This window comes from Neoarius graeffei, chromosome 7, assembly GCF_027579695.1.
Source record: "Neoarius graeffei isolate fNeoGra1 chromosome 7, fNeoGra1.pri, whole genome shotgun sequence".
Lineage (NCBI taxonomy): Eukaryota > Metazoa > Chordata > Actinopteri > Siluriformes > Ariidae > Neoarius > Neoarius graeffei.
The window spans coordinates 41,169,369-41,193,676 of NC_083575.1; the positions used below are offsets into that span (position 1 = coordinate 41,169,369).

The window sequence follows — 24,308 nt, forward strand, 5'->3', positions numbered from 1 at the left end:
CTGCACACACACACAAACAAGGTGTGGATAAATATGTGTAAATCGTATTTCTCTGGGTATGTGTAAAGAATGGTGCGGTAAAATGAGTAACATTTTGACACTGAATGTAACTGGCACAGTGTGATCCTCACCGTGATGTTGGGTTTTTGGAGGCCTTCAGCATCTTTTGGTGAGCTGAGGAACAGGTGGTTGGAGGGACTTGTTACACCTTCTGGGTCACTGAGCACAAAGGTGACTACACATGATTTCCGAGTGCAATTTCCACAATTCGTTAGCACTGTCGAGACTGGAGACTGATACACCTTTGTAACCCCACCCCCTTTCACCATTATCTGATCAGACTCCAGTGAACACTGTGGAGTAAAACTGGTCCACTGGTATAATTTCACCTTCAGGCAGCCAACATGGAGACACAGATTCAAAGAGAGAAAAGAAAAATTCAGTGTCGGTCAGTTTGTTAAACATTTAAGATTTACTTTTGATTTAAAGCCCCAGAGACAAAGAGGAAAAAAAAAAAAAAAGAGGGGGAAAAAAAGTGCTCTTACAGTAACTTTCAGAGTGTAATCTTTGTTCCCATCAGAGACAGCATAGATCAGCAAGTCTCCTTTATCTTCAACCCCCACTGCTATGAGTGGATTGAAGAAACGGATGGCAAAATAGTGTAGCATTTTCCATTTCCCACCAAACTCTTAAAAAAAAAAAAAAATACATGCACTCCATATACTTTATGTAACATATAAAACAAAAATATTGTGCTTTTATCTGATGGATATGTGCAATTGTTATACATTATTATACATACAGTACCAGTCAAAAGTCTGGACACCTAATTCAAAGATTTTTCTTTATTTTCATTAATTAAGAGACACGTCTTAAAGCAGGGGTCATCAAACTACGGCCCGCGGGCCGACTCCGGCCCGCCACCCCCCTTTGACCGCCCCCCCCCCCCAGCCCCTCTGCCCCCCACCACTTGAACTGGCCCTATGAGGCAATCCCCAAAAGTGGTCATGGCCTATTTTTTTAAATTGCTTTTTGGCAAATAATAACATGTCTGCATCTTGTATTTTGTTGATTTTATCAATTAAAATTGATATTTAGTTATAAAATGAACTATTCATATTTTCCGAATTTTTGTCATATGCTCGCGATCAAGCAGTGACGGGCAGCGCACGCGCAGAGAACTGTCAGTGTTCAGGACAACAAAATGGCTAGCGGTCAGCGAAAAGCTGACAGAGAGTGCAGAGTTTTTAAAGAACAGTGAACCACCGATTTTTTTTTCGTTCAGTGTAAGGACCATGCAGTTTGTCTTGTACGGTATGTAAAGAAGGTGTGTCGGTTTTCAAAGAATATAATCTGCGTCGTCACTACGAAACCCGCCACAAAGAGTATGCTAGTTTGCGAGGGCAAACAAGAGAAGACAGGATTCGGAGGATGAAATGCAGACTGGCTGCACAACAGAATGTATTCCTTCGCCAAACCCAGATCAACCAGGCTGCTGTCCGAGCTAGCTATAAGGTAGCTCACCTACTAGCTACCCATGGAAAGCCGTTTACTGATGGGGACTTTGTTAAAGTATGCATGCTTGCTGTGGCCGAGGAGGTGTGTCCCGACAAGAAGGATGCGCTCAACGCGGTGAGTCTCTCCGCACCTACTATGACCAGGCGAACCGAAGATTTGGGGGACAACGTGTATGACCAGCTGAATGAGAAAGCGTCAGAATTCAAGTTTTTTGCTTTGGCCATGGATGAGAGCAATGACGTGCAGGACACAGCACAACTGCTGTGATCTATTGCTCATATTATTATAATTTCACTGTTTTTTTTAAATGTATTTATTTTATAGGCCTATTTATTTTACCTTTATTAAGTGCTGCACACTATTATTAATAATATCAACAGGTCTACCTACAATTTATAATTTTCCACTCACCTTTGCCAGTGTCAATCACCTCAAATAGGCAGATGTTTCTTACCTTGACAGCTTTGATGTTATTTTTATTAGAAAATAAATAAATGGAATATCTGTGGTATTTCAAATTAAAACAAAGTGTGAAGACTCGATTACTACTTTTGCAAACCACTAGTAAAGATAAACAAATATGTGCCAGGAATCAAGTGTTGATATAGTAGTATGGATATAGTAGTGTGGATATAGTAGTGGGGATGGCCGTGCCAGGCTAGTAATCTCTACTACACAATGAGGCCTGCTGGTGGTCATATTTGTCTGGGTCACACAATTCTGTGTTATATAGCTGACCCGACCCCGGCCTCCCATCACAGTCAGGAACGACAATGTGGCCCCCAGAGAAAAAAGTTTGGTGACCCCTGTCTTAAAGTAATGATGGATGTTGTTTCTCTTTACTTAGTTGAGCGGTTCTTAACATGATATGGATTACCACAGTTGTGGAATAGGGATATTTACTGTATGTTTATGAAATATTGAAGTAAATCTCTAATTGTAGATTTTCTTTTGACTGCTACTGTATAAGAAAATTGTGTTGGCTGTGGTGCGTGTTGCCACACTGACCTATAGAGGACCAAGACGGCGCCTGCCAAATATCATTCAGCTGCCAGTAGAGGGTACCCATAGTGTGCCCTTCACCCTCAACAATGTCACTCTGACTGCGGCGGTAGAATTCTGTCTGCGCTTTTACACACACTGCCTGCATGACCTACAGAGACCAAACATGACGTTTAAGTATATTAGTTTGTGTTCCCCATATATTACCTTTTTATAATCACTGAGACTAAAATGCAATATGCGGATCTTGTTTTGTCACCTGGGTGATGTATATAGTGTCTCGGTATCTTTGCCTGAGGTCTGTGTTGTTGGGAAGGATGTAATGTAGTGATGCTTGCTGAAGCATCTGCAGATTTCCAGATTGATGGTGCTGTCGATGTTCTGAGAACTTGCTGTTGAAATCCCAGTCTGTAGCAACTGACACCTGTTAACACATACATTAACAGAGGATATACATGCACAGACACACAGTGTATCCTTCTGTGCATCCAGAAGCTTTACCTTACTGAGGGTGGACAGTGAGGGCCAGGACTGAAAGCCATACTCAGAGGCAAAGCGTGCACGGGGAAATGTCCTCCAGTTCCAACAGTCAGTGAGGTAGCTGTAGAAGTGGACATCTCCATAATGAGTGTCACTGGGCTTCTGGGCCACCCAGCCTTCTTTCTCAGACTCCACACCATTGGTTGGGCTAGACACCAAGAAAGGTCTTGTGCTGTCCTCCTAAAATGAAATGTCTATCAGTATTCACCATTTTTGTCAAAAGACACTTGTTAGAATCACCAGTTACCGTCATAGAAAACAGAAATCAAATCACGGACTCCTGAGTGGCACAACAGACAAGCGGTAAGAAGACAGAGTTCACGTCTTGATGATGACGACCGCCATCCATGGCCAGGAATACAAGGGAGCAAAATTGGCTGTGCTATCAAGGAGGGTGGGGTGGCATACACTATCGCCCCTATCAATCACACTGACCCTGGCCAATCATGGGTGATCCTAAGATCACGCATGCAGAAATTGGTGGACAGCGTTTTCGCTCAAGTGTATAACACTGCCTCCTGATATTGCATGAGCAGCAGTTAGGAATTGATTACTTCAGTCAGCCTCATGTGCCTTCCTAGTTGGTAGCTGTCATGTGATGGGGAGAGATGCCTGATGGGCCATGACTAAATCTGGAAGAAAATCAGGGGAAAAATTTATTTTATACAAAATCACTCTAATCCAATTTATGAATTCATTAGATAACCAGCACCATGCTTATACTGAGTAAAACATTTCCTGTAATCTATATAAGAAAACAATGGATGTGTCCTGATCTATAGAGGAAAATAATAGAAATACAAAATAGAAATAACAGATAACTGGTCATTTCTACACAGTGTAGCCTATAACTGATTCCCTTCTGCATAGTTAGGATTAACTAACTTACTTAGCGTAGGGGCTCCCGTGTCGTCCGACACATGAGGCAGTTAGGTTGGCCCAGCAGACTCAGTCAGCAGCCATCCTCCTTACATCCTTCCAACTCATGTTGACTGCTTGGAGATCCCTCTCAATCGTCTGTCTGTAGTTCATCCTAGGGCGACCTCTGCGTCTCTTTCCCTGTGGGTTCCACTGCAGGACTTGGTTTGCCAGTCTGTCTGGCACAAGCCTTGTAGCATGGCCTAGCCAGCTCAGACACCGTTTACATATTGTTGCAGACACTTGTTGCTGGTTGGTTCTGGCTCTTATCTCCCTGTTGGTAACGAAATCATCCCATCTGATGCCCAGGATCTTCCGCATACATTTACTATCAAAGCCATCCAGTCTCTTTTCTTGACTTATTTTCATGTGCCAGGTTTCACAACCGTACAAGAGAGCGGAGAGAACATTGGTGTTGTAAAACCGCAGCTTTGTCTTGAGGGAAAGTTTCTTACTAGCCCAGATCTTGCCAAGCTGGTTGAAAGCAGCTGAGGCCTTTCCTGTTCTGCAGTCCAGTTCTTTATCCATGTATCCTCTGTTGTTGATGGAGCTCCCTAGGTAGGTAAAGTTCTCCACCACTTCCACTTCGTTCTGGTCAATGATCACACTTGTTGGTGTGGGGTGTGTCCCTACCAGCATGTTCTTTGTCTTTTTGGCACAGATGCTGAGTCCAATGCTGCTTGCAGATGAGCCTATGTCGTTCACTACGGGTTGGAGGTCTCGTGTACAGTCAGCCAGCGCAGCAATGTCGTCAGCAAAGTCAAGGCCTGCTAGTTTTGTTTCCTGTACCCACTGTATCCTCCTCTCCTTTGTTGCCTTCCCAAGTACCCAGTCGATAGCCATGGCAAAAAGGATTGGTGACAGGATGCATCCTTGGCGGACACCACTTATAACATCAAACCACCCGCTGTATCCCTCGTCCGTCCAAACAACACTTTGAGTCAGCATATATTTGCTTGATTGCAGAGGTGAGTCTACTTGGAACTCCATAAGAGTGCATAATGTTCCATAGTGAGGGCCTATGGATGCTATCGAAAGCCTTGGTGAAAGTCAATAAAACTAATGGCCAGTGGTGTTTGTAGTTCTGTACATTTCTTGATGATTCACCGTAGAGTGAATATATGCTCTGCACAAGATCACTTTGGGTGGAATCCAGCTTGTTGCTCCCAGAGGACCTGGTCTACCGCATCTCTCATGCGGTTCAAGATGCATGTAGCATACACCTTCCCCGGTATGGAGAGAAGTGTCACTCCCCTCCAGTTGTCGCATTCTGCGAGGTTGCCTTTCTTGGGAATGCATACTACTGCTCCATTCTTCCAGTCCTCTGGTACTTCTCCTGAGTTCCAGGCCTGGTTGCAAAGATGACACATCCATTGGACAGTGCAGTCACCCCCGGCTTTCAGCATCTCGGCAGTAATGCCATCCATGCCTGGTGATTTGTTGTTCTTCAGGGTCTTGATGGCTTCCTGGACTTCAGTTTCTGTAAAGTCACCGGTGTCAATGGGTAGTGGGTGCGACGGTTCATCGAAAACCGTTGGTGGTGAAGTAGGGTCTGGACGGTTGAGGACTTCCTTGAAGTGTTCTGCCCATCTGGCAAGTTTGTCCTCTCCCTTCGACAATAGGGTCCCGTCCTTCGCTTTGACTGGGCCTGAGTGGGCTTTGGAACTGCCAGTGATCATTTTGGCTATCTGGTATACAGTTCACATATCATTCCAGGCTGCTGCTCCTTCTGCTTCCTCTGCCTGTCTCTCCATCCATGCCCATCTATCTCTCTGGACACTGCACTTCATTTCTCTGTTCTTCTCCATGTACTCATGGTGGACAGCATTGCCGCCAGACTTCTTGTTGTATCTCCTCTGGTGGAGGGTTTTCCTTTCACTGATTAGTTTCCAGGTGTGATCGCTGATCCAAGCTTCTCGGAGGGACTTCTTGTAGCCCATGACTTCTTCCCCCGCTGCAGTCATTGCTTCCTTCAGCTCATCCCACCATACTGTTGACCCTGGAGGCAGGTCTGCTAGAGCAGAGAACCGGTTTCTCAGGGAGGCCTCAAACTGCTCTCTTGTAGCAGGATCTTTCAGTTTGCTGGTGTCAAACCTCTTGGGTAGAGATGCCTTCTTCTTTTGCCTCTTTAGTTTGATCTTTATTTTGGCAATAGAGAAGTAGTGGTCACTGCCGACATCCGCTCCTCTGTATACACGGACATCTTGTAGACATGGGGTCCTCCATCTTGGACCAATGGCGATATGGTCGATCTGTGTCCTAGTTGTGTGGTCATTTGATAACCATGTTACCTTGTAGGTGTCCTTATGCTCAAAAAGTGATAAGCCAATCTTCATATTGTTCATTGAGCAGAACTGTACAAGTCTATTCCTGTTGTCTGTACGGTTGCCAAAAGCATGCGGGCCCAGGGTATGCTCAAAACCCTCTCTACTTCCTCCGATCTGTGCGTTCATGTCTCCCATGACAATAAGGATGTCATGGCGAGGGGTCCTGTCGACCAGATCTTGGAGCTGCTGGTAGAGTGCATCTTTGTGGGTATCCTCACGTTCATTTGTTGGAGCATAGCACTGCACTATGGTGACCTTTAAATGGTTAGTTATGAATCTTGCAGTCAAGAGACGCTCATTTATGGGTGACCATTCCTCAAGTGCGTTACTGGCTGGCTTGTCCAGTATAAGAGCTACTCCATCCCGGTGGATTCCATCTTGTCGGCCTGAGAATAATATGGTTTTGTTGTCTGATACAAAAAGTTAGGATTAAGCAAGTATTTAATTATATTCAGTCATATAATAAAAGGGAAAGATAAATACCTGAAAAAATGAAACTGACAATTTATTCATAAAATATACCACCTATTGTTATTTGTAGTTCTTGTCAGAAGATAATCTTTAGCCATATGGCCCCTCTAACAAATTTGTTTCTGCGATGGCTATTATTATATTAGAAATATTTATAACAATCATACTAGCTCTTAGTTTACAAGCTTGTATGCATATTTATATTTCAATATATTAAAATGGACAACATATTAAGAATTTTTTCATATTTTCGGTTATCTGTCTATTTCATACTCATCAGCCAGCCCTCCCCATCATATGACTGCTCCCAACCAGAAAAGGTGAAGCCCATGAAGCCAGCCAACTACATCTTTTCAAACTGCTGCTCATGCAGGGCAGTGTAACACACAGAGGAAAGAGCCATTTGCCCTCTTCTGCATACACGAGCTCACATATACACACACAACTGGCTTTTCTGCTGCACCATTCAGGAGCTCCCTGTATACATATAAATTCTGTACATGTTTTGAAGTATGCATTTTCATTTTTAAGTAACTTTTTTTTTTTAAACTGTGGTATACATGTATATCATTAAGTAAAAAGCATTCTACTCAAAATGAGACTTTTATTCCTGTGGTCTTTCATGTTAAGAAAACTTGTTAAGATGCAAGTGAAACTAAAAACTACTTCACACTTGAGTTAGACATCTGTGCAAATGTGCAACTCACCAGCAGTACAATCTCTCTGATATTGTCCACATACAGTTGAATGTAGTCCTTCACATAGCGAGGCTTCTCAGCAGGAGGAATAGAAAACCAGTTGTCTGCTATAGCCGCCTCATTCTCATTGTTTCCACTCCAGAGGACCACGGAGGGGTGCGACTTGAGCCGTCTTACCTGAACCACAGCACGTTAGCCCGTTAATTGTGCAAATTTGAAGGTTTAAGGTTTGTTGTGTTTGGGGATGAGTGTGTATCTACCTGTTGAATGACCTCTTCTCGCAGCGAGTCAATAAAATCTTGATCTGTAGGATATAGCGCACATGCAAACATAAAGTCTTGCCAAACCTGAAACCAGATAGAGAACCAAAACCTCACACAAAAACAAATCTCACAGAACAAGGAATAAGCACAGAATAGATTTATAACATAATGCAAGAATGAGTACCATGATGCCTAGTTGATCACACAGAATATAGAAAAGTTCTTGTTCATAGATTCCACCACCCCATACTCTCAAAACATTCATGTTTGCCATCTGTGCAGACACGAGCAGTTGAGTCAAACTAACAAACAAAGAAATGAACAATCAGAAGGTTAGAATAAAAGAACTCATGTTAGTTTGCATGTTAGCCGGGGATATCTCCTATCTATTAAATAGATTATCATAACATGAAAAAGGTGGATTCTTGAGTGAGACTAGATTATAAAAGTCTCACTTGACTGCAGTAATCTGGTCCTGGAAGGCATGAGCTGGTATCCAGTTTGAACCCTTCAGGAAAATGGGTTGCCCGTTGATACGGAAGTAGAAGCTGAGGCCAGGAGAAGCAGGAATAGGTTCCTGTACCAACTCCACAGTACGGAAACCTACCTGTATCCAGAAACCAAATAGTGAGTGAAAGAATGTGGGTAAAAAGGGGGAGAATAAACAAACAAATGATGGTCTTTTTACCAGTTTCTCTGCATGAAATGTCTCTCCATTCTCCATGTTGATATCTATTACAAGATCCTTTAGTGGTTGTTGTCCATGTCCAAAGGGCCACCAGAGATCAACTGTCACATTCTTCAAACAGATTTTGCATTACATTTTATTGGAATAATTTGAATTTACACAATATAATCTGCTATTTATTTGCTTATCCCAATCTGACATGGGTTTAATTAAGATAAAAGTTCCTTGTTTACCTGGTTGATCTGAAGGAGTACGGAGGTGTTGCTTCGTTCAGGTGTGAGAAAAAGAGGAAATTTTGCCTCGGACTGTAACTGTGGCATAGACACATGGATGACACCCACTGAGACCGCAGTAACATCAAAGTACAACTCTGCTTCCACAGTCCAGCATGACAGGACAGAGTCTGAAGAAAGAGAAAACAGGCCCCAAGGAATGCAAAAGAAAAGTGAACTTTCGCTATATTTCAAGACCTTTTTTAAGATTCTTTCTAACTATTTTGAGAAAAAAAAAAAAAGTGTTAGTGTTATCATTTTGCTATTTGCATACCATTGAATATCGTCATTCACTTTAAAGGAACAGTCCACCATACTTCCATAATGAAATATGCTCTTATCTGAATTGAGACGAGCTGCTCCGTACCTGTCCAAGCTTTGCGCGACCTCCCAGTCAGACGCAGTCAGACGCGCTGTCACTCCTGTTAGCAATGTAGCTAGGCTCAGCATGGCCAATGGTATTTTTTGGGGCTGTAGTTAGATGCGACCAAACTCTTCCGCGTTTTTCCTGTTTACATAGGTTTATATGACCAGTGATATGAAACAAGTTCAGTTACACAAATTGAAACGTAGCGATTTTCTATGCTATGGAAAGTCCGCATTATAATGACAGGTGTACTAACACCTTCTGCGCGCTTCGGCAGCGCATTGATACGGAGCTCAGATATCAATGCGCTGCCGAAGCGCGCAGAAGGTGTTAGTACGCCTGTCATTATAGTGCAGACTTTCCATAGCATAGAAAATCGCTACGTTTCAATTTGTGTAACTGAACTTGTTTCATATCACTGGTCATATAAACCTATGTAAACAGGAAAAACGCGGAAGAGTTTGGTCGCATCTAACTACAGCCCCAAAAAATACCATTGGCCATGCTGAGCCTAGCTACATTGCTAACAGGAGTGACAGCGCGTCTGACTGACTGGGAGGTCGCGCAAAGCTCGGAGAGGTACGGAGCAGCTCGTCTCAATTCAGATAAGAGCATATTTCATTATGGAAGTATGGTGGACTGTTCCTTTAATAGGAACACCAGTATATTCATGCAATTATACTAAAGCTAATCATGTGGCAGCAGCACAGCGCATAAAATCATACAGATACAGGTGACAAGCTTCATTTAAGGATTATATCAAATATCGGGGGGGGGGGGGGGGGGGGGCTTTGGATGTTTTGCATGAAAATCCCAGGGGATCAGCACTTTCTGAAACACCCAACCTACCCCACCACACCTGGCACCAACAACCAAGCCAAAGTCACTGATCACATTTTCCCCCCATTCTGATATTTTATAAACATTACCTGAAGCTCTTGACCTGCATATGCATGATTTTATGCTTTGGATTGGATAATTGCATAAACAAAGTGGCCAGTGAGTGCAAGTGATAAGTATATCTACAAGTTGTAAAGAAACAGAAAAAGCTATATGTGCTGATTAAATAAATATATATATAATTATTATTATTATTTTTTTTTTTAATTTGCCAAGCAGAAGCTTTTTGTCACATGTTCCCCCTTCCTGCATAGAACATCCCTCTTTGTTTGCATTGGGTTGTCCGTCCATGTTTCTGTGCATCCATCCAAAATTCTCGCTAGGACAATATCTCAAGAACGAATGACTGAATGTTTGTACGACTTCTATGTAATTATCATTATAAATGAATGGATTAGATTTGGGGAATAGATCCAAACAGGGATCACAGTCACAGCAAGATCAACCGTATGCAATAGTTTTTCTAGAATAACTTTCTTCCTGTTAGTCATACAGAAATTTTACTTACACAGTCATATTCAGGAACTCAAAGTCCATTTTATATGTATTTGGGTCTGTCTCAAAAACTGGGTACTGTGGGGGTACCCCACTAAATATACTCACAGTCAATAAACTATACAGTTTTGAATGGTGGTGTTGGTTTTAATTTGAAATAAAATGATGAAAGAAATAATACAGATAAAACTAAATCTTCGATGTGAACAATATTCAGAATTTGGCAAAAATTCTTCAAATTTGTGGAAAAATGGCAGCTTGATCTGGGACATGATAAATGGTTGACTACATCGCATTCCCTTAAAAAGGCTGTAGTCCACTGAAAAGTCTACAGTTATCACTAATTGTATTTTAAGTTGTAACTTTATACACCTAAGGATTGGTGCGCTCACAGAATAATTATAACCGTAATAAAACATCATGCAAAATATTTGATCACCGTTGTTACTCCATTTTCTGCAGACCCAAAACCAATACGATCATGTGTTTTGATCTAAATGGAAAGCCTCAGGGTCAAGGTCACTACCTCACTAAAAGTAGTAACTTAAAATCACTACACCATATAAAAATTTAGTTATAAATCTGCGATTTAGTTTTTTTTTTTTAAACAAAAGCTGAAAGTTAGGTATAGAATAGGTTTCTTACAGAATATGTTACGATGGTAGCTGGTCTTGTATGAATTTCTGAGCTATAAAATGAGTTGTGGTCTATTTTTTACCGTAGCGTGTTGTGTGCGGGGAAGGACACACATTAACAATTTGTAATTTGCATGTGTAGAATGGAATTTTCCACTTCAACAGTTAGAAGTTGATTGTGCTTCCATTTGCGGTCTTTGTTACGTGAGTGATCTGTTCGGACGTTATCACTGAAAAGGAGAGTTTTGACAGTTTTATTTTGTTTTAGTCTTGCAGTATAAGGCAGTAGAATGTTTCTTTTTCATTTTACTTTCATATTTCGTAGTGTTTGCATATTTTTGGCCAATATTTTGCATCATGGTCAATTTAGATCGAACTTTTGATAGAATCTACGGCCAGTCATTTTGCCCCGCCCCCGCCTGGTGCGATAGTGATGTCCCATTGCTCACACGCCCCAGCAGAGACCCGCGCGACCTTCAGCCGGTACAGTTGCTGTTCTTTTACCACCGCCGTTATTCTCATCTTTCCGGTATGTTCTTGATTTTTCCATTGTGTCCTATTTCGCCATATCAAATACCCAAAATGTATCACATTATTCATATTTAAGTGAATTATCAATTCAGTCATCATAACTTGGCATTTTTAACCCAAGCAATCAAAAAGAGGAAATTTATTCAATATTTTCACTCATCTGTGAAGGAGGGGCTTTAATTCTTCATGATGTAGCTATATGTAAATCAATTTTACAAAAGCATTTGAATTGTAATCAAAAATAATTTCCACAGTGGAGGCCAGATAAAGCAAGATCCTATCTTTATTCTTATCAAACATGACAAAAGAAACATTGTTAGGTAAAACCAAAAAAAAAAAGTAAAATTAGAAAATTTATTTTTTGACCATAATGCCCCAAATGAGAGACCAGTTTCTAAGACGGACCCATTTACAATTTTTGCCATTGGTCAGTCCATGTAACTGGTCGTGTGTTCATCCAAAATTCTCATTAATACACTATCTCGAGAATGAGTGGCTGAATGTTTGTAGGATTTATATGCAATTATCATTCTAACCAGCAGATGAACTGATTAGATTCTGGAATTGATCCAAAAAGGGTCATGGTCACACCAAGGTCAAACATCTGAAATAGTTTTCTCTTCAAAGCTTCCTTCCTATTTCAAACATATTTTAAAATTAAGGGTCCACTACGTAGGATTTAGTTGCTTGCAACCAAATGAATACCCCTCCCCACCCCTCCTTTTCCAAGCACTTAATATTGTATGGTGATCATCAGGTGTCTGAAGCGCACTTCCAAGTGTTGTAGTCAAGACCAACTAAACTGAGACTAAGTCATGACCAAGACCACAGTATATCAAGACACCACCAAGACGTTGAGTGGGTGAGACCATGTCAAGACCAATACCAAAACAGGGCGAGACTGAGTCAAGACCAGAACCAGACTAATGTGTGTGAAGGCGGGCGGGGAGGGGTGACGGCCGTTAACAGTAACAAAAATTTTGAATTAGCAACGGGTCACGTTATTGGTTGCATTTGAAGCAGGAAGTTTTACATCCAATCACAGTAATGTTAACAAATAAATCAGACAATGCACAAGCAATTTAGTGAACGCCCCATAGTTGTGGTCTTGACTGGTCTTCAAATAAAATCCAGTCCTCTATATCCGAGACCGGGATAAGACTGAGTAAAAATGCAATCAATTCCGAGATGAGACCGAGATCTTCAAAAAGTGGTCTTGAGACCAAGGGCGGCTGGTGCATAAGGGCGATTAGGCGACACATTGCCAAAACGAAAAAAGTTTTTTTTCTTTTTTTAAAACAAACTTTCACCAGCACTGCTCGAGGCCGTTTTAATCTGTCTCTGGGTATCATTGTCCAATCAGGGTGGTCTTGCTTCTAGAGTACCGCCCCTTTTGGGGTGATTTCAGTCATGCTGAAAATCGCCCAAGAGTTCACCGATAGAGTCCCATGTTAATATTTTTTTTTTCTCCTGACTGACACTTCAATGCAATCTCTATGGGTTCCGGGGGGGGCTTGCCCTAACGTGCTTACGTCACTGCGAAGCACGGCAAAGTTGCGTTCGAGCCGCTCAGTTTCTGAGGTGAGATGGATGCGGACATAGACATATAAACATAGACGCCGCATTCTGTGTAGAATCATGCGTCATCCTCGCCGCCATATTGGATGTGGCAAAGTGGAGATTAGCCGAGAATAAAGATGCCTTATTCACGTGCTGCGTTTAACTGTACCAACAGGTTTACCGTCCGAACGAGATCACATGGGATTACCTTTCACAGGTGAGACTGGAAAAATACTTTTCAATACTGTTCCTTCAGTCTTCAGGTTTCCCAGCTCATCTCCACCGGGTAGGTGTAGAGTTATAAGCAGTGAGAATCAGATAATACAGTGCCACACTATGATGAACGTTTTTGAACGTATGATGAATGTTTTTAACCTTTCTGAATGTGAAGGAATCAGTGATGTATTTTGTTTTGGTATGACGTTAGAACCTGGCCGAACTCAGTTTGGCGGTCATTCAGCTCACTTTATTCAACGAGAGTAGGTCTGTGTGGTGACTCAATAAATAAAACAGTAAATTTTTATTTTCATTCACTATTTCCAGTTTTTCCACTATTTCCATCATTTATCATATTCAGTCTTGTAGGTTGGCTATTGTGGCCTCAGGTTTCGGTAGCTTGCTACAGTATGCTGACTAATTAGCTTACCTGAGCTATCTATCACATATCTGTCGCTAGTTTGCAGTGTACAGGGTATTTCGCACGCTATTTATAACCATCACATTAAAAGTTATATATACTGTTTTGATGCCTGTTTGTTTCCCAAATATACGTGTGTCTTAATGGGTGAAAAGGCATCGAGTTAAATATTATTGTAGAAAGGGGCTTTATGAAGTTCGGTCCATTTACTTGCATTGGTTTACGGGGAAGATTTGCCACATCAAATATGGCGGACACTCTGACGTATCCCAGCAACGGGGCCACCAGCTCAATGCGGCGTCTATGTTTATATGTCTATGGTTCGATCCGCTCAGTTTCTGAGGTGAGATGGATGCGGAAAGCAATTCAGTGCGGTCCTTAAAAGAAGTTCCATTTAGTCAGCGATCAAATCGAGCTAAATTGGCAACAGAACAAGCTGGACCCCCCCCCTCAACCAAATCTAAACATAAAACAAATTTCGACAAGGGGGGAAATCATATACTCGAGGTTTTACTTCAACATGGTCCCAGCACGAATCCTGGCGAGCTGGCTGCGAGGACGCCTCAGCGGTTTTCTGCTCCCCCTGCTTACTTTTCCACCCTGGAGGTGGCTCCATGGACAACACTGCTTGGACGGTCACTGGAGTTTCGGACATGCATCATTTGTCAGAGAAAATAAAAAAAAAAACATGAGTCATCAAAGATTCACATGGGCAGCTGCCTGAAATTTTCGGCTTTTGGGAGAGTGAACATCGCTACACAACCGGATGAGGGCTACAGGCTAGCAGTTCACCACCACAACGATGAGGTGAGCAAGAACAGGCACATATTAAACCGGCTCATCCAACGCGTGAAATTTTGGAGTGTTCGAGTTAGCTCTACAAGGCAAAGACGAAACTGAGGGCTCCAGTCACCGTGGTGTTTTTCTGGGTCTGGTTGACTATTGACTTGCTACCTAGGTCAATTTACTTCAGTCCTGTGGACATTTATGGTCCGTGTAGACATAACGGGGGAAAATTGCCCCCCCTGAAAAAAAATTCAGGAGCCGCCACTGCTTGAGACCAGTCTCAAGTACAACACTAGCACTTCCAATACTTACATTCACTTTCCCTTGCTTCTTCTCATGCTAATTAAAAAGTATGATCCTCCATTTTTCAAAATTTGGGTTCTCAAACTTGGTAGCCAGCACCAGCAAACACTGATTCCTCTTATTTTTTTTCCTCTCTTCCTCCTTCCAGTGCTTCCTTCCAGATTCATGATGCCACTTGTAAAAATGTGAAAGGTGCTCTCTTGAGGTTTATCTGTTCTGGGCTACTGTAATGGCACAACATGGTGACTCCATGGAAAATGACCCACACCCTATTTAAATATAAAGGGCTCTTTCTAAGCTTACAAAAACAGCAATTCGTAGTTACAGGTAATTATACACTAATGAAAACATACTTATGAATGCTATACTCCATTTATGCTAATACAGCCCTCTAAATCCTACATAGTGGACCTTTAAATGTATTTCATGGACTAGACTTCTTGGCAGGAAAGGCATCGTCATCAACGCCATTGGTTTCGAGATCTACTTGTTTTGATTCCATCCTTGGTGTTGATCCCTATAGTACTCACCTATTACGTGAATTATTAGTGAATTATTGGTTTGTGTATTTAAGCCCTTGGTTCCATTGTCCCAGGGCAAAATCGCATTCATTTATATGCATTTCTGTGCCGTGTTTCTCTGGGTTTTCTGGTTCCCCGTTTTGTACTTCTAGTCTGACTTCCCAGTTTTGTTGTGTCTGCAGATTATGGTCATGGATACTCCTGTGCTAACCCTGTCATCTTGTAATGTGACCTATGATATGGATTATGATTACAAATATTGCATTTGCCCAAATAAGCACCACACTGATTCTACACGTTTGATTCTGACTTCATACAACAAACCAGGGCTTTGAACCAGAATTTTTTTCCTATTGGTTCGTTCCGAACAGAAACAGAATTTTAACATTTCCGGTTTTGGGTTCCACCATTAAATAGACGTTCCCGAACCGGTTAGAACAAAAAAATTTCGTTCCCGGAATGGTTAATTACGTTCCCTGTCAGCTGTTTAACAAATGGCTATAAAATTATGTCTCTGTCTCATCCAGCTTAAGCCAAATGTAGGCTAATTCTATTACAACCTTCATTAAATAAGACAAGAAATAATTCAAAACAATTATTATTTCAAATGTTGGCGATTTGGATTCTCAGTATGTCTTCCCATCTACACAAACAGAAAAAGTGCCAAAAATGAAAGATAATTCGTTTAGTGTGTTACCAAAGGCTAGTCAGGCCCTATGCATTGATAGGCTAACAGAGGTTAACGTCATTTAATGTTCGCGAGCCTCTCATTAACGTGGACAAATATATTGATATCGTGTTTGAAATTGACGTTTTCGAATAACGATAGACTGCAATATTTACCTCTTACTTAAGATGTGGAGACGTGATAGTAGTCCACCCTCCCGCTCTCTCCATTCAGTCAGCAAACGTCACACAGGAAGTGAACCCCAGCGGGTCATAGAAACTTGCGCAGGAGAAGAATGGCTTTTTTATTTGTAGGCTACGGAAACTTTGAGGAACGAAATAAAAACCGGTATTAACCGGTTACCATTATTTTTAATAAGCGTTTCTGTTCCGGAACATAAAAAATAATAAAGTTTCTGGTTTCGTTTCTGTTCCATGTGAAATAGAAAATGTTCCTGGTTTTCGTTTTCGTTCCTTGAACCGGTTCAAAGCCCTGCAACAAACTTATAATTCCAATGTCTAAGTTTGTGAATTTGCAGTGCAGTATGGATTTTAAGAGAAAACCATGTTCTTATCAAGAGAGTTCTGTAAACTGTACCATATTTTGGAGTGGCGATAACGCTCAACAGCCTAAGGGTATTAAATGACTGAAGACGAACACCCTTCCAGACGCCAAGAGTGGGAAAAGATGGCCCCCAATCCCAACTAAATGAGCTCTGTGCCTGAAACACACAAACTCAACACAGTTTTGTCTCACTGTTGTAGATGAACTAGTATGAGCCAACACTATATATCGAGTTTTAATATACCTTTCGAATAAAGTTAACGTGACACTCTCCTTTCTGTACAGCAGGAGGACATTCTGGGGGGACTTTGTATGAAGTGTGGGCTTGACTTCGCTCTGCTGCATAGGTCACGGCTGACATGAGCCACACTTCCAGAACATTAACATCTTTAAGTAGTCCTGTAACCTCAAAGTCCTGAGAATGAATGTACAAATAATATACTGTTCAGTCACTGAATTATCACTTGTTTGATGTGTCAGTATTAGAAAATATCACGTTCTCATCTTATCAGGATGTTAAAATGAAAATATGATTGTTCGGAGAGAATTCATTGTTTGGAGGATCTGTGCGAGAGTAAGTTTTTACATACATATCTCCGGAACATGTTGTCTGTCTTTCCGATGATGACTCCATTTAGAGATATAGTGGAAATTGTGTCCACACCTTCAAATAGGAGAACAGCTCTCCTACTCTCTCTGTTGAAGCACACAGTTTGAGACATAAGCTTAATCTTGTTTATATGGTCGTCGTACAGCAAGCAGTCACTGAGAAATGTGTAGCCTTGTGTTCAATTAATACTGAGAGCTGGCAGGTAGTACAGTAGGATAACATACTTGACATGATCAGGCACAGAGAACGAAGTGGTATACGTCCAGTTATCTAGCGAGATCCATCTGTAGACCAGGTCATTAAACCGATAGTATGGATCCTACAGAGCATTTAAAGCACACAGTTATTCCTTAAGCATCAGATTATACCATGAACACTTACAGGGTAGCAGGGGTTACAGTAATAAACGTGCAATGGCCTAAAGTAAAAAAGAAATTACAGCAGAGCTGTGTCAGTATCAAAAAGACACGCCTAGCAGCTTCTAATAAAGGCGTTTGACACAGCATCCAAAAAAAAAAATCATGCAGCTGTATCCTACATAACTACTGTATCTTCATTCTCACCAACAAATCCTAATTAACCCTATGATTATGCTCAATTGTAAACACGTTTCTGATTATGAGGTCAACATATTGTAAAATAGCTGGTGTCTGATACAGAGCTGTAAGGGCCAGTTAAGCAATAATAATTCAAGTTAAAAACAGTTAAAAATGAATGATGATAATTTAAGAACATAGAAAAGAGTTCCATGTTCTAAATCTTATGATGTGACATCACTGACTGTGTATACCTTAGTTTCGAGTCAGAACACGGTGGAAGCAACACAGTCTTTTGACCGTGCGCCAGACCTTGTGATTCACCTTGTTGTTTTTAAGTAAACATTTTAGAAAGATAAGGGAAGTTGTCATGTCTTGTCACTCGCGTGGAGGAAAAAAAAAAAAAAAAAAGGAGTTTTTTCGACTGACTCTAGAAATGGTACAGTAACCAAGGAAGAGCTAACGGAGTGCCATTACATTTAGTCAAAAGACTTGCTTAACGAGCGGAGCTGGAGTTGCACTGTGTATGTGTGAGAGAGCTGGGCCCGTTGCATGAAAGGAAAGGAGGACAGCTCACCCAAGGATGCTGAAGCAGAAACGGACTATTGTTTGATATATTCTCCAAGACAAGGTACTGATAGATCCTCGTAATATCCAAGTGCAGTAAGACGAGCAGACGTGAAGTGGATAATTACGGAGCTCGAGCCGAACTTAAAGGGCGACTGCAAACAAAAAAATGCAAGTTACGGATTTCCCCTGTGAATTGTAATGCAAGTCTTGAGTCAAACAACGTGGAGTTTGGCATTATTTTGAAAGGTTGTATTGCACTCGTTTTATGAAGAAAAGTGCTTTTAAGCTTTTGCATATTACTTGAGCCTTTACTCTGCAATATAAGATGGCTTATGAAAAGGAGCCAAGATGTCTTGAGGATACAATGGAACAGGGAAGGTCACGCAAGCTGACAGAGAAAGCACTACAGGAGAAATTACAAAGGCACATAGCACTGAGGAAGCACAACTTAGGAGCTCTCACAAGTAAAATAAGGGACGTGGAGACATTGAAGAGTCTCGTCTTCTTCCGCTTATCCGGGACCGGGTCGCGGAGGCAGCAGTCTAAGCATGGAAGCCCAAACTTCCCTTTCCCCAGACACCTCGGCCAGCTCCTCGGGAAGAACACCGAGGTGTTCCCAGGCCAGCCGAGAGACATAGTACATTATGCCCCTGTTAGGGTTTCCCAAGGCAGACAGGTCCGAGGTGACAGGGCAGACCAAGAGCAGTTCACCAAAAACCCCCTATGGAGAAAAAAATCCAGGACCGTGACGTCGCCCGGTAGGACGCAGCCGGGGCCCCACCCTGGAGCCAGGCCCGGGGTTGGGGCTCGTATGCGAACATTGAAGAGTGATGCTCAAAATTTACAAAGAGTCAAAGAAGTGATGGAAAATGATTTTGCACTTCATTTACAGGGGCTTAGTCGCCACAACAATGAAGTCGTAAATCTTTTGGCTGAAGATGAAAAAAAATATATGACCAGGAAAAATGGTTTGAACCCAAAATGGCATCAATCACAAAATTTATGAAAGAAACTAAAAAATGGATTGCAGATGTACATGAATCTGTACTGCAAAGAGAGATGGATGAGGACATTGACCTCCAAGATACTGTTACACCAAGTGACAGCGTTTCTCAGGCTGATGTCAATGATGATGGGCACACCCGCCCATGTGGATCTCAAATTAGTCGCACGTCATCCACAACACGAGTCTCAGCAACACGCATTAAACAAGAAGCGGAACATGCAGCCCTGCTTGAACGTGCGGCTGCACAGAAGAAAAGGCAGCAGCTTGAAATGGCTGCATTTCAAGCTCAAAAGGAGACTGAAATGACCAGACTTAAAAGTTGCAAAGGAAGAACTTGAGCTGGAGACTGCATTAGCTGAAAGCAGTGCAAAAATAAAGGTGCTCAAAGAATACGAGAACTCAGAAGATGGTTTGAGTAGCCACAGACAAGCACAAAAGCTACGAGGTGGGAACGTGAAGCAAGAAAGAACCAGCTTTCCTCTTCAATCAGGCAGCATGAACTTTCACGCACCACCACAAACGCGGCACAATGTGGTTCCACAAGATTTGAACTATAATGCGCCAACCAACAGAGATGAGGACGTAATAAAGGTCATGCAAAATCAGAATGTAATTACTGAACTGCTAGTTAAACAACAGAAGCAATCTCAGCTACCCGTGAAGGATATTCCTGTCTTCAGAGGTGATGCACTGCAATACAAATCGTTCAAAAGAGCATTTGAGCACTCAATAGAACAAAGGACAGACAATGATCAAGACAAATTGTACTTTTTAGAACAGTTTACAGCCGGTGAACCCCAAGAGTTACTCCGCAGCTGTGTGCACATGCCACCCAGCAAAGGCTACTACGAAGCAAAGCGTCTGCTTCATAAACACGATGGGGATGAGCTACAGATTGCCAGTGCATACATCGATAAGGCATTAAAATGGCCGCAGATCAAGTCAGATGATGGAAAGGCATTGAGTGCTTATGCAATGTTTTTGGTTGGATGTCGCAACTCTATGGAGGACATATGGCCCTTTTCCACTACCCTTTTTCAGCTCACTTCAGCCCGACATGGCTCGCGTTTCGACTACCAAAGAACAGCACGACTCAGCTCGCTTCAGCCCTGCTTAGCCCCTAAAACTCGCACCGTTTTGGAGTAGGGCTGAAGCGAGCCAAAGCGAGCCGAGTGAGGCTGGGAGCGTGAGCAGACACTCCCCTGTGCACTGATTGGTGAGGAGGAGTGTCCTCACATGCCCACACATGCCCCGCGAGCGCGCTGGGATCTGTAAACACCATAAACCCGGAAGAAGAATAATTATGAATTACGAGAATTTCTAAAGCCTTATGCGCCTCGCCTCATCTATACGCTCTTGCCAGTATCTGTTGGCGTGGTCAGTGACAACAAGCCACAGCACCAAGACCAGCAACACTAACGACTCCATGTCCTCCATGTTTATTGTTTACTATTCGGGTCATGAGACTACCGCTTAAAAGCTCACTGATGTCACTGTTTGCGCTGCTTAACGACATCACATGACGTCCACCCACTTTCGCTAACTCCACCCAATGTGTCCACCCACTTCCAGCCAGCACGGTTCAGCGCGGTTGTAATCGAAATGCAACTCCAACAGCCCCGCTCAGCTCGACTCAGCCCAACTCAGCACGGCACGGCTCAGACCGACTCAGCCGCGTTGGTAGTGGAAAAGCAGCAATAGACTTCTTAGACGAGATGGACAATCCTACTAACCTACGAACAGTGGTACCCAAACTACCTTACAAAATGAAAGAACGCTGGCGTGCTGAAGCTTTTGATATCAAAGAGCGAAGAGGCATAAGAGCAAGGTTTGCTGATTTAGTGAGTTACATAGACCGCCAAGCTAAAATAATGCTCGATCCCCTCTTCGGTAATATACCAGACAGCCGCTCAGTCACAACTGGAAAAACTGAGCATAAAGAAAGGTATCCTGCAAAGAGAGAGATCCGTGGAAGCAGTTTTGCCACAAACATTTCAGCTGAAAACCAACGGTCTCCAGGATCATATGTGAAACCAGCAAACTCAAGCAAGACAGGGACTGCCTTTGAGAAGCCATGTTTGTACTGCCAGCAATCGCACACCCTAGCTACATGTAGCCAAATCAAAATGCAGCCACACAAAGAACGCGTGGAGTTCTTGAAGTTAAAGGGCCTGTGTTTTGGATGCTTAACCCCTGGCCATCTCAGCAAATTCTGCAAAAGAAGAATTGAGTGTAAAGAATGTGCATTAAGGCACCCAGACATTCTACACACACCAAAAAGGGAAGTTTCTGTCTCACCTGACAAGAGTGATGGTGACCACGGAAATAAAGTAAGTTTTGTTTCATCTGAGAAGGCTTGTGGTGCTCACAAAGAAGTAGTATCATGTGCTCGAGTTTCTATCGCTCAAGAATCTTGCAGCCTCACAGGGGCCGGAGAACCTGAATGTGTGCTGTCAATAGTACCAGTGAAGATTAAGTCAAAAAAGGGTGACAAGTATGTGGAAACGTTTGCTTTCATGGATCCAGGAAGTACAGCAACGTTCTGCACTGGAGACCTGCAAAGGAAACTGACCGTTAAAGGGAAACCAACACAAATACTTCTCAGCACCATGGGTCAAAACAAACCTGGGGAACAGAAACTCACGAACAGTTATGGGATATCAGACCTGGAAGTGTGTGGACTGGAAGACAAGTATATTCAGTTACCCAAGGTGTACACTCACAGCAACATACCTGTTCACACTGACAACATACCAAAGCAATCAGATATAGAGAAGTGGCCTTACCTCAAAGAAGTACGCTTGCCAGAAATAGAAGCGGATGTAGGCCTACTTATTGGAGCAAACTGTCCAAAGGCAATGGAGCCATGGCGCATCATCAACAGTAGAGATGGAGGACCTTATGCGGTGAAGACTGCTGTTGGCTGGGTCGTGAATGGGCCCATAAGAAAAGAGCTGGACGACACAGAGAATAAACCACCTCAAATGTTCAGTGAACAGGATCTCTGTGATGGAAATTGAGAAGTTGCTGGTCCAACAATACAGTGCTGACTTCCCAGAGCGTAACTATGACGACAAAGAAGAGTTGTCACAAGAAGACAAACAATTCATGCAGTCTGTGCAGGAAACAGCAACTTTAGAGAATGGACATTACAGCATTGGATTGCCACTCAGGAACAGAAGGCTTCAAATGCCTAATAATCGTTGTGTGGCAGAACAGCGCATAGCCACTCTACTCAGAAAGTTCAAGAAGAATCCTGGGTTCTATGAAGAGTACAAGGCCTTCATGGACACCACTATTGACAAAGACTACACCGTTCAAGTTCCAGCACATCAGCTGAACCGTGATGACAACAGGGTGTTCTACATACCACATCACGGGGTGTACCAACCTATAGAAAGGAAAGAAAGCCTTCAAAACGATCCAGAAGTCAAAAGCACAGTTACAGTCAACACAATCGAAGTCAAAGATAACATGGAACCAATTAACAATTTGATCTACTACTACTCTGACTGGCATAAGCTAAAAAGGTCGGTTGCCTGGATTTTAAAGGTAAAGAAAACTTTGCACCAACTGAAGGATGAAAGAAAAGAGTTCACAAGAACAAATCAGTCAAACTGAAAAGGACCCTGAAAGGCAAAGGTCAAAGTTAGGACAGCATATGGAAAAATGCAAAACAACGATAGAACGGAAATCACTTACCTTGGATGATCTGGCTGCCGCAGAAAAGGAGATAATTATGTTTAGCCAAAGACAGAAATTTGGAGAAGAAATCAAAGCTCTGCAAAAAGGCAAACAAGTCAGTTGCAACAGTCGGCTGTTCAAACTAGACCCAATCCTTCAAGATGGCATTTTGAGAGTCGGAGGAAGACTTAACAAGACGGCTATGCCAGAAGATGTCAAACATCCAGCGATACTCTCTAAGCACAGTAGAGTTGCTACACTGATTTTGAGACATACACCAAAGAACAGGATACTGCGGACGGAGTTATGTTTTGTCACAACTAAGATGCAAGTATTGGATCCCACAAGCCAATTCTGCCATCCGAAAGATAATCAATAAGTGCACAGTGTGCCGCAGGACTAATGGAAAGGTCGGAGAGCAAAAGATGGCGAACCTACCAGAGGACTGCCTTATGCCCGACAAACCACCTTTTACGAACACAGGTGTTGATTACTTTGGGCCGTTTGATGTCAAGCGGGGCCGGAGTACAGTCAAGAGATATGGCGTGATGTTTACCTGCCTCACCCTCAGAGCTGTGCATATTGAAGTTGCAGACAGCCTCGACACAGACTCCTGTATTAATGCCATTCGACGTTTTGTAAGCAGAAGGGGTCAAGTCACCATCATGCGCTCTGACAACGGCACAAACTTTGTGGGTGCTGAAAGGGAGATGAGAGAAGCCATACAGCACTTGGATAATGATCAGATTGAAAGAGCTTTGCAACCAAAGGGAATAAAGTGGATATTTAACAGTCCAGCAGCTTCCCACCAGGGCGGGATCTGGGAAAGACAGATTCGCACAGTGCGAAGAATCCTCAATTCCCTGTTGAAAGAACAAGCTGTGAATGATGATTGTCTTCAGACAATAACGTGTGAGGTCGAGAGCATCATCAACGGCAGGCCGCTCACAAGTATCTCAGATGATGTGAATGACCTTGAGCCTCTAACACCTAATCACTTATTGCTGCTGAAGTCTCAACCCAGCATGCCACCAGGCATCTTCAACAAAGATGACACATATACAAGAAAGCGATGGAAGCAAGTCCAATATCTTGCAGATTTATTTTGGACTAGATGGATGCGTGAGTATCTTCCTCTCCTCCAAGAACGCCAGAAATGGTCAAGACCAAGGAGAAACTTTATTACTGGAGATGTCGTGTTACTAGTGGACAGCTCTTCTCCTCGCAATTCCTGGCTCA

General features: G+C 42.5%; 1 protein-coding gene across 1 annotated transcript in view; it reads right to left on the reverse strand.

Annotated features, from left to right (window-relative positions):
- manba (mannosidase, beta A, lysosomal) overlaps positions 1–24,308 on the reverse strand; it is a 33,233-nt gene that overhangs the window by 4,147 nt on the left and 4,778 nt on the right. Inside the window, 15 exon segments of the mRNA XM_060925655.1 lie at positions 132–389; positions 546–688; positions 2,527–2,671; positions 2,780–2,944; positions 3,022–3,240; positions 7,484–7,651; positions 7,735–7,821; positions 7,922–8,039; positions 8,193–8,344; positions 8,426–8,536; positions 8,659–8,828; positions 16,697–16,820; positions 16,908–17,078; positions 17,254–17,359; positions 17,498–17,592. Coding sequence (XP_060781638.1) covers positions 132–389; positions 546–688; positions 2,527–2,671; positions 2,780–2,944; positions 3,022–3,240; positions 7,484–7,651; positions 7,735–7,821; positions 7,922–8,039; positions 8,193–8,344; positions 8,426–8,536; positions 8,659–8,828; positions 16,697–16,820; positions 16,908–17,078; positions 17,254–17,359; positions 17,498–17,592 — 2,232 coding nt within the window.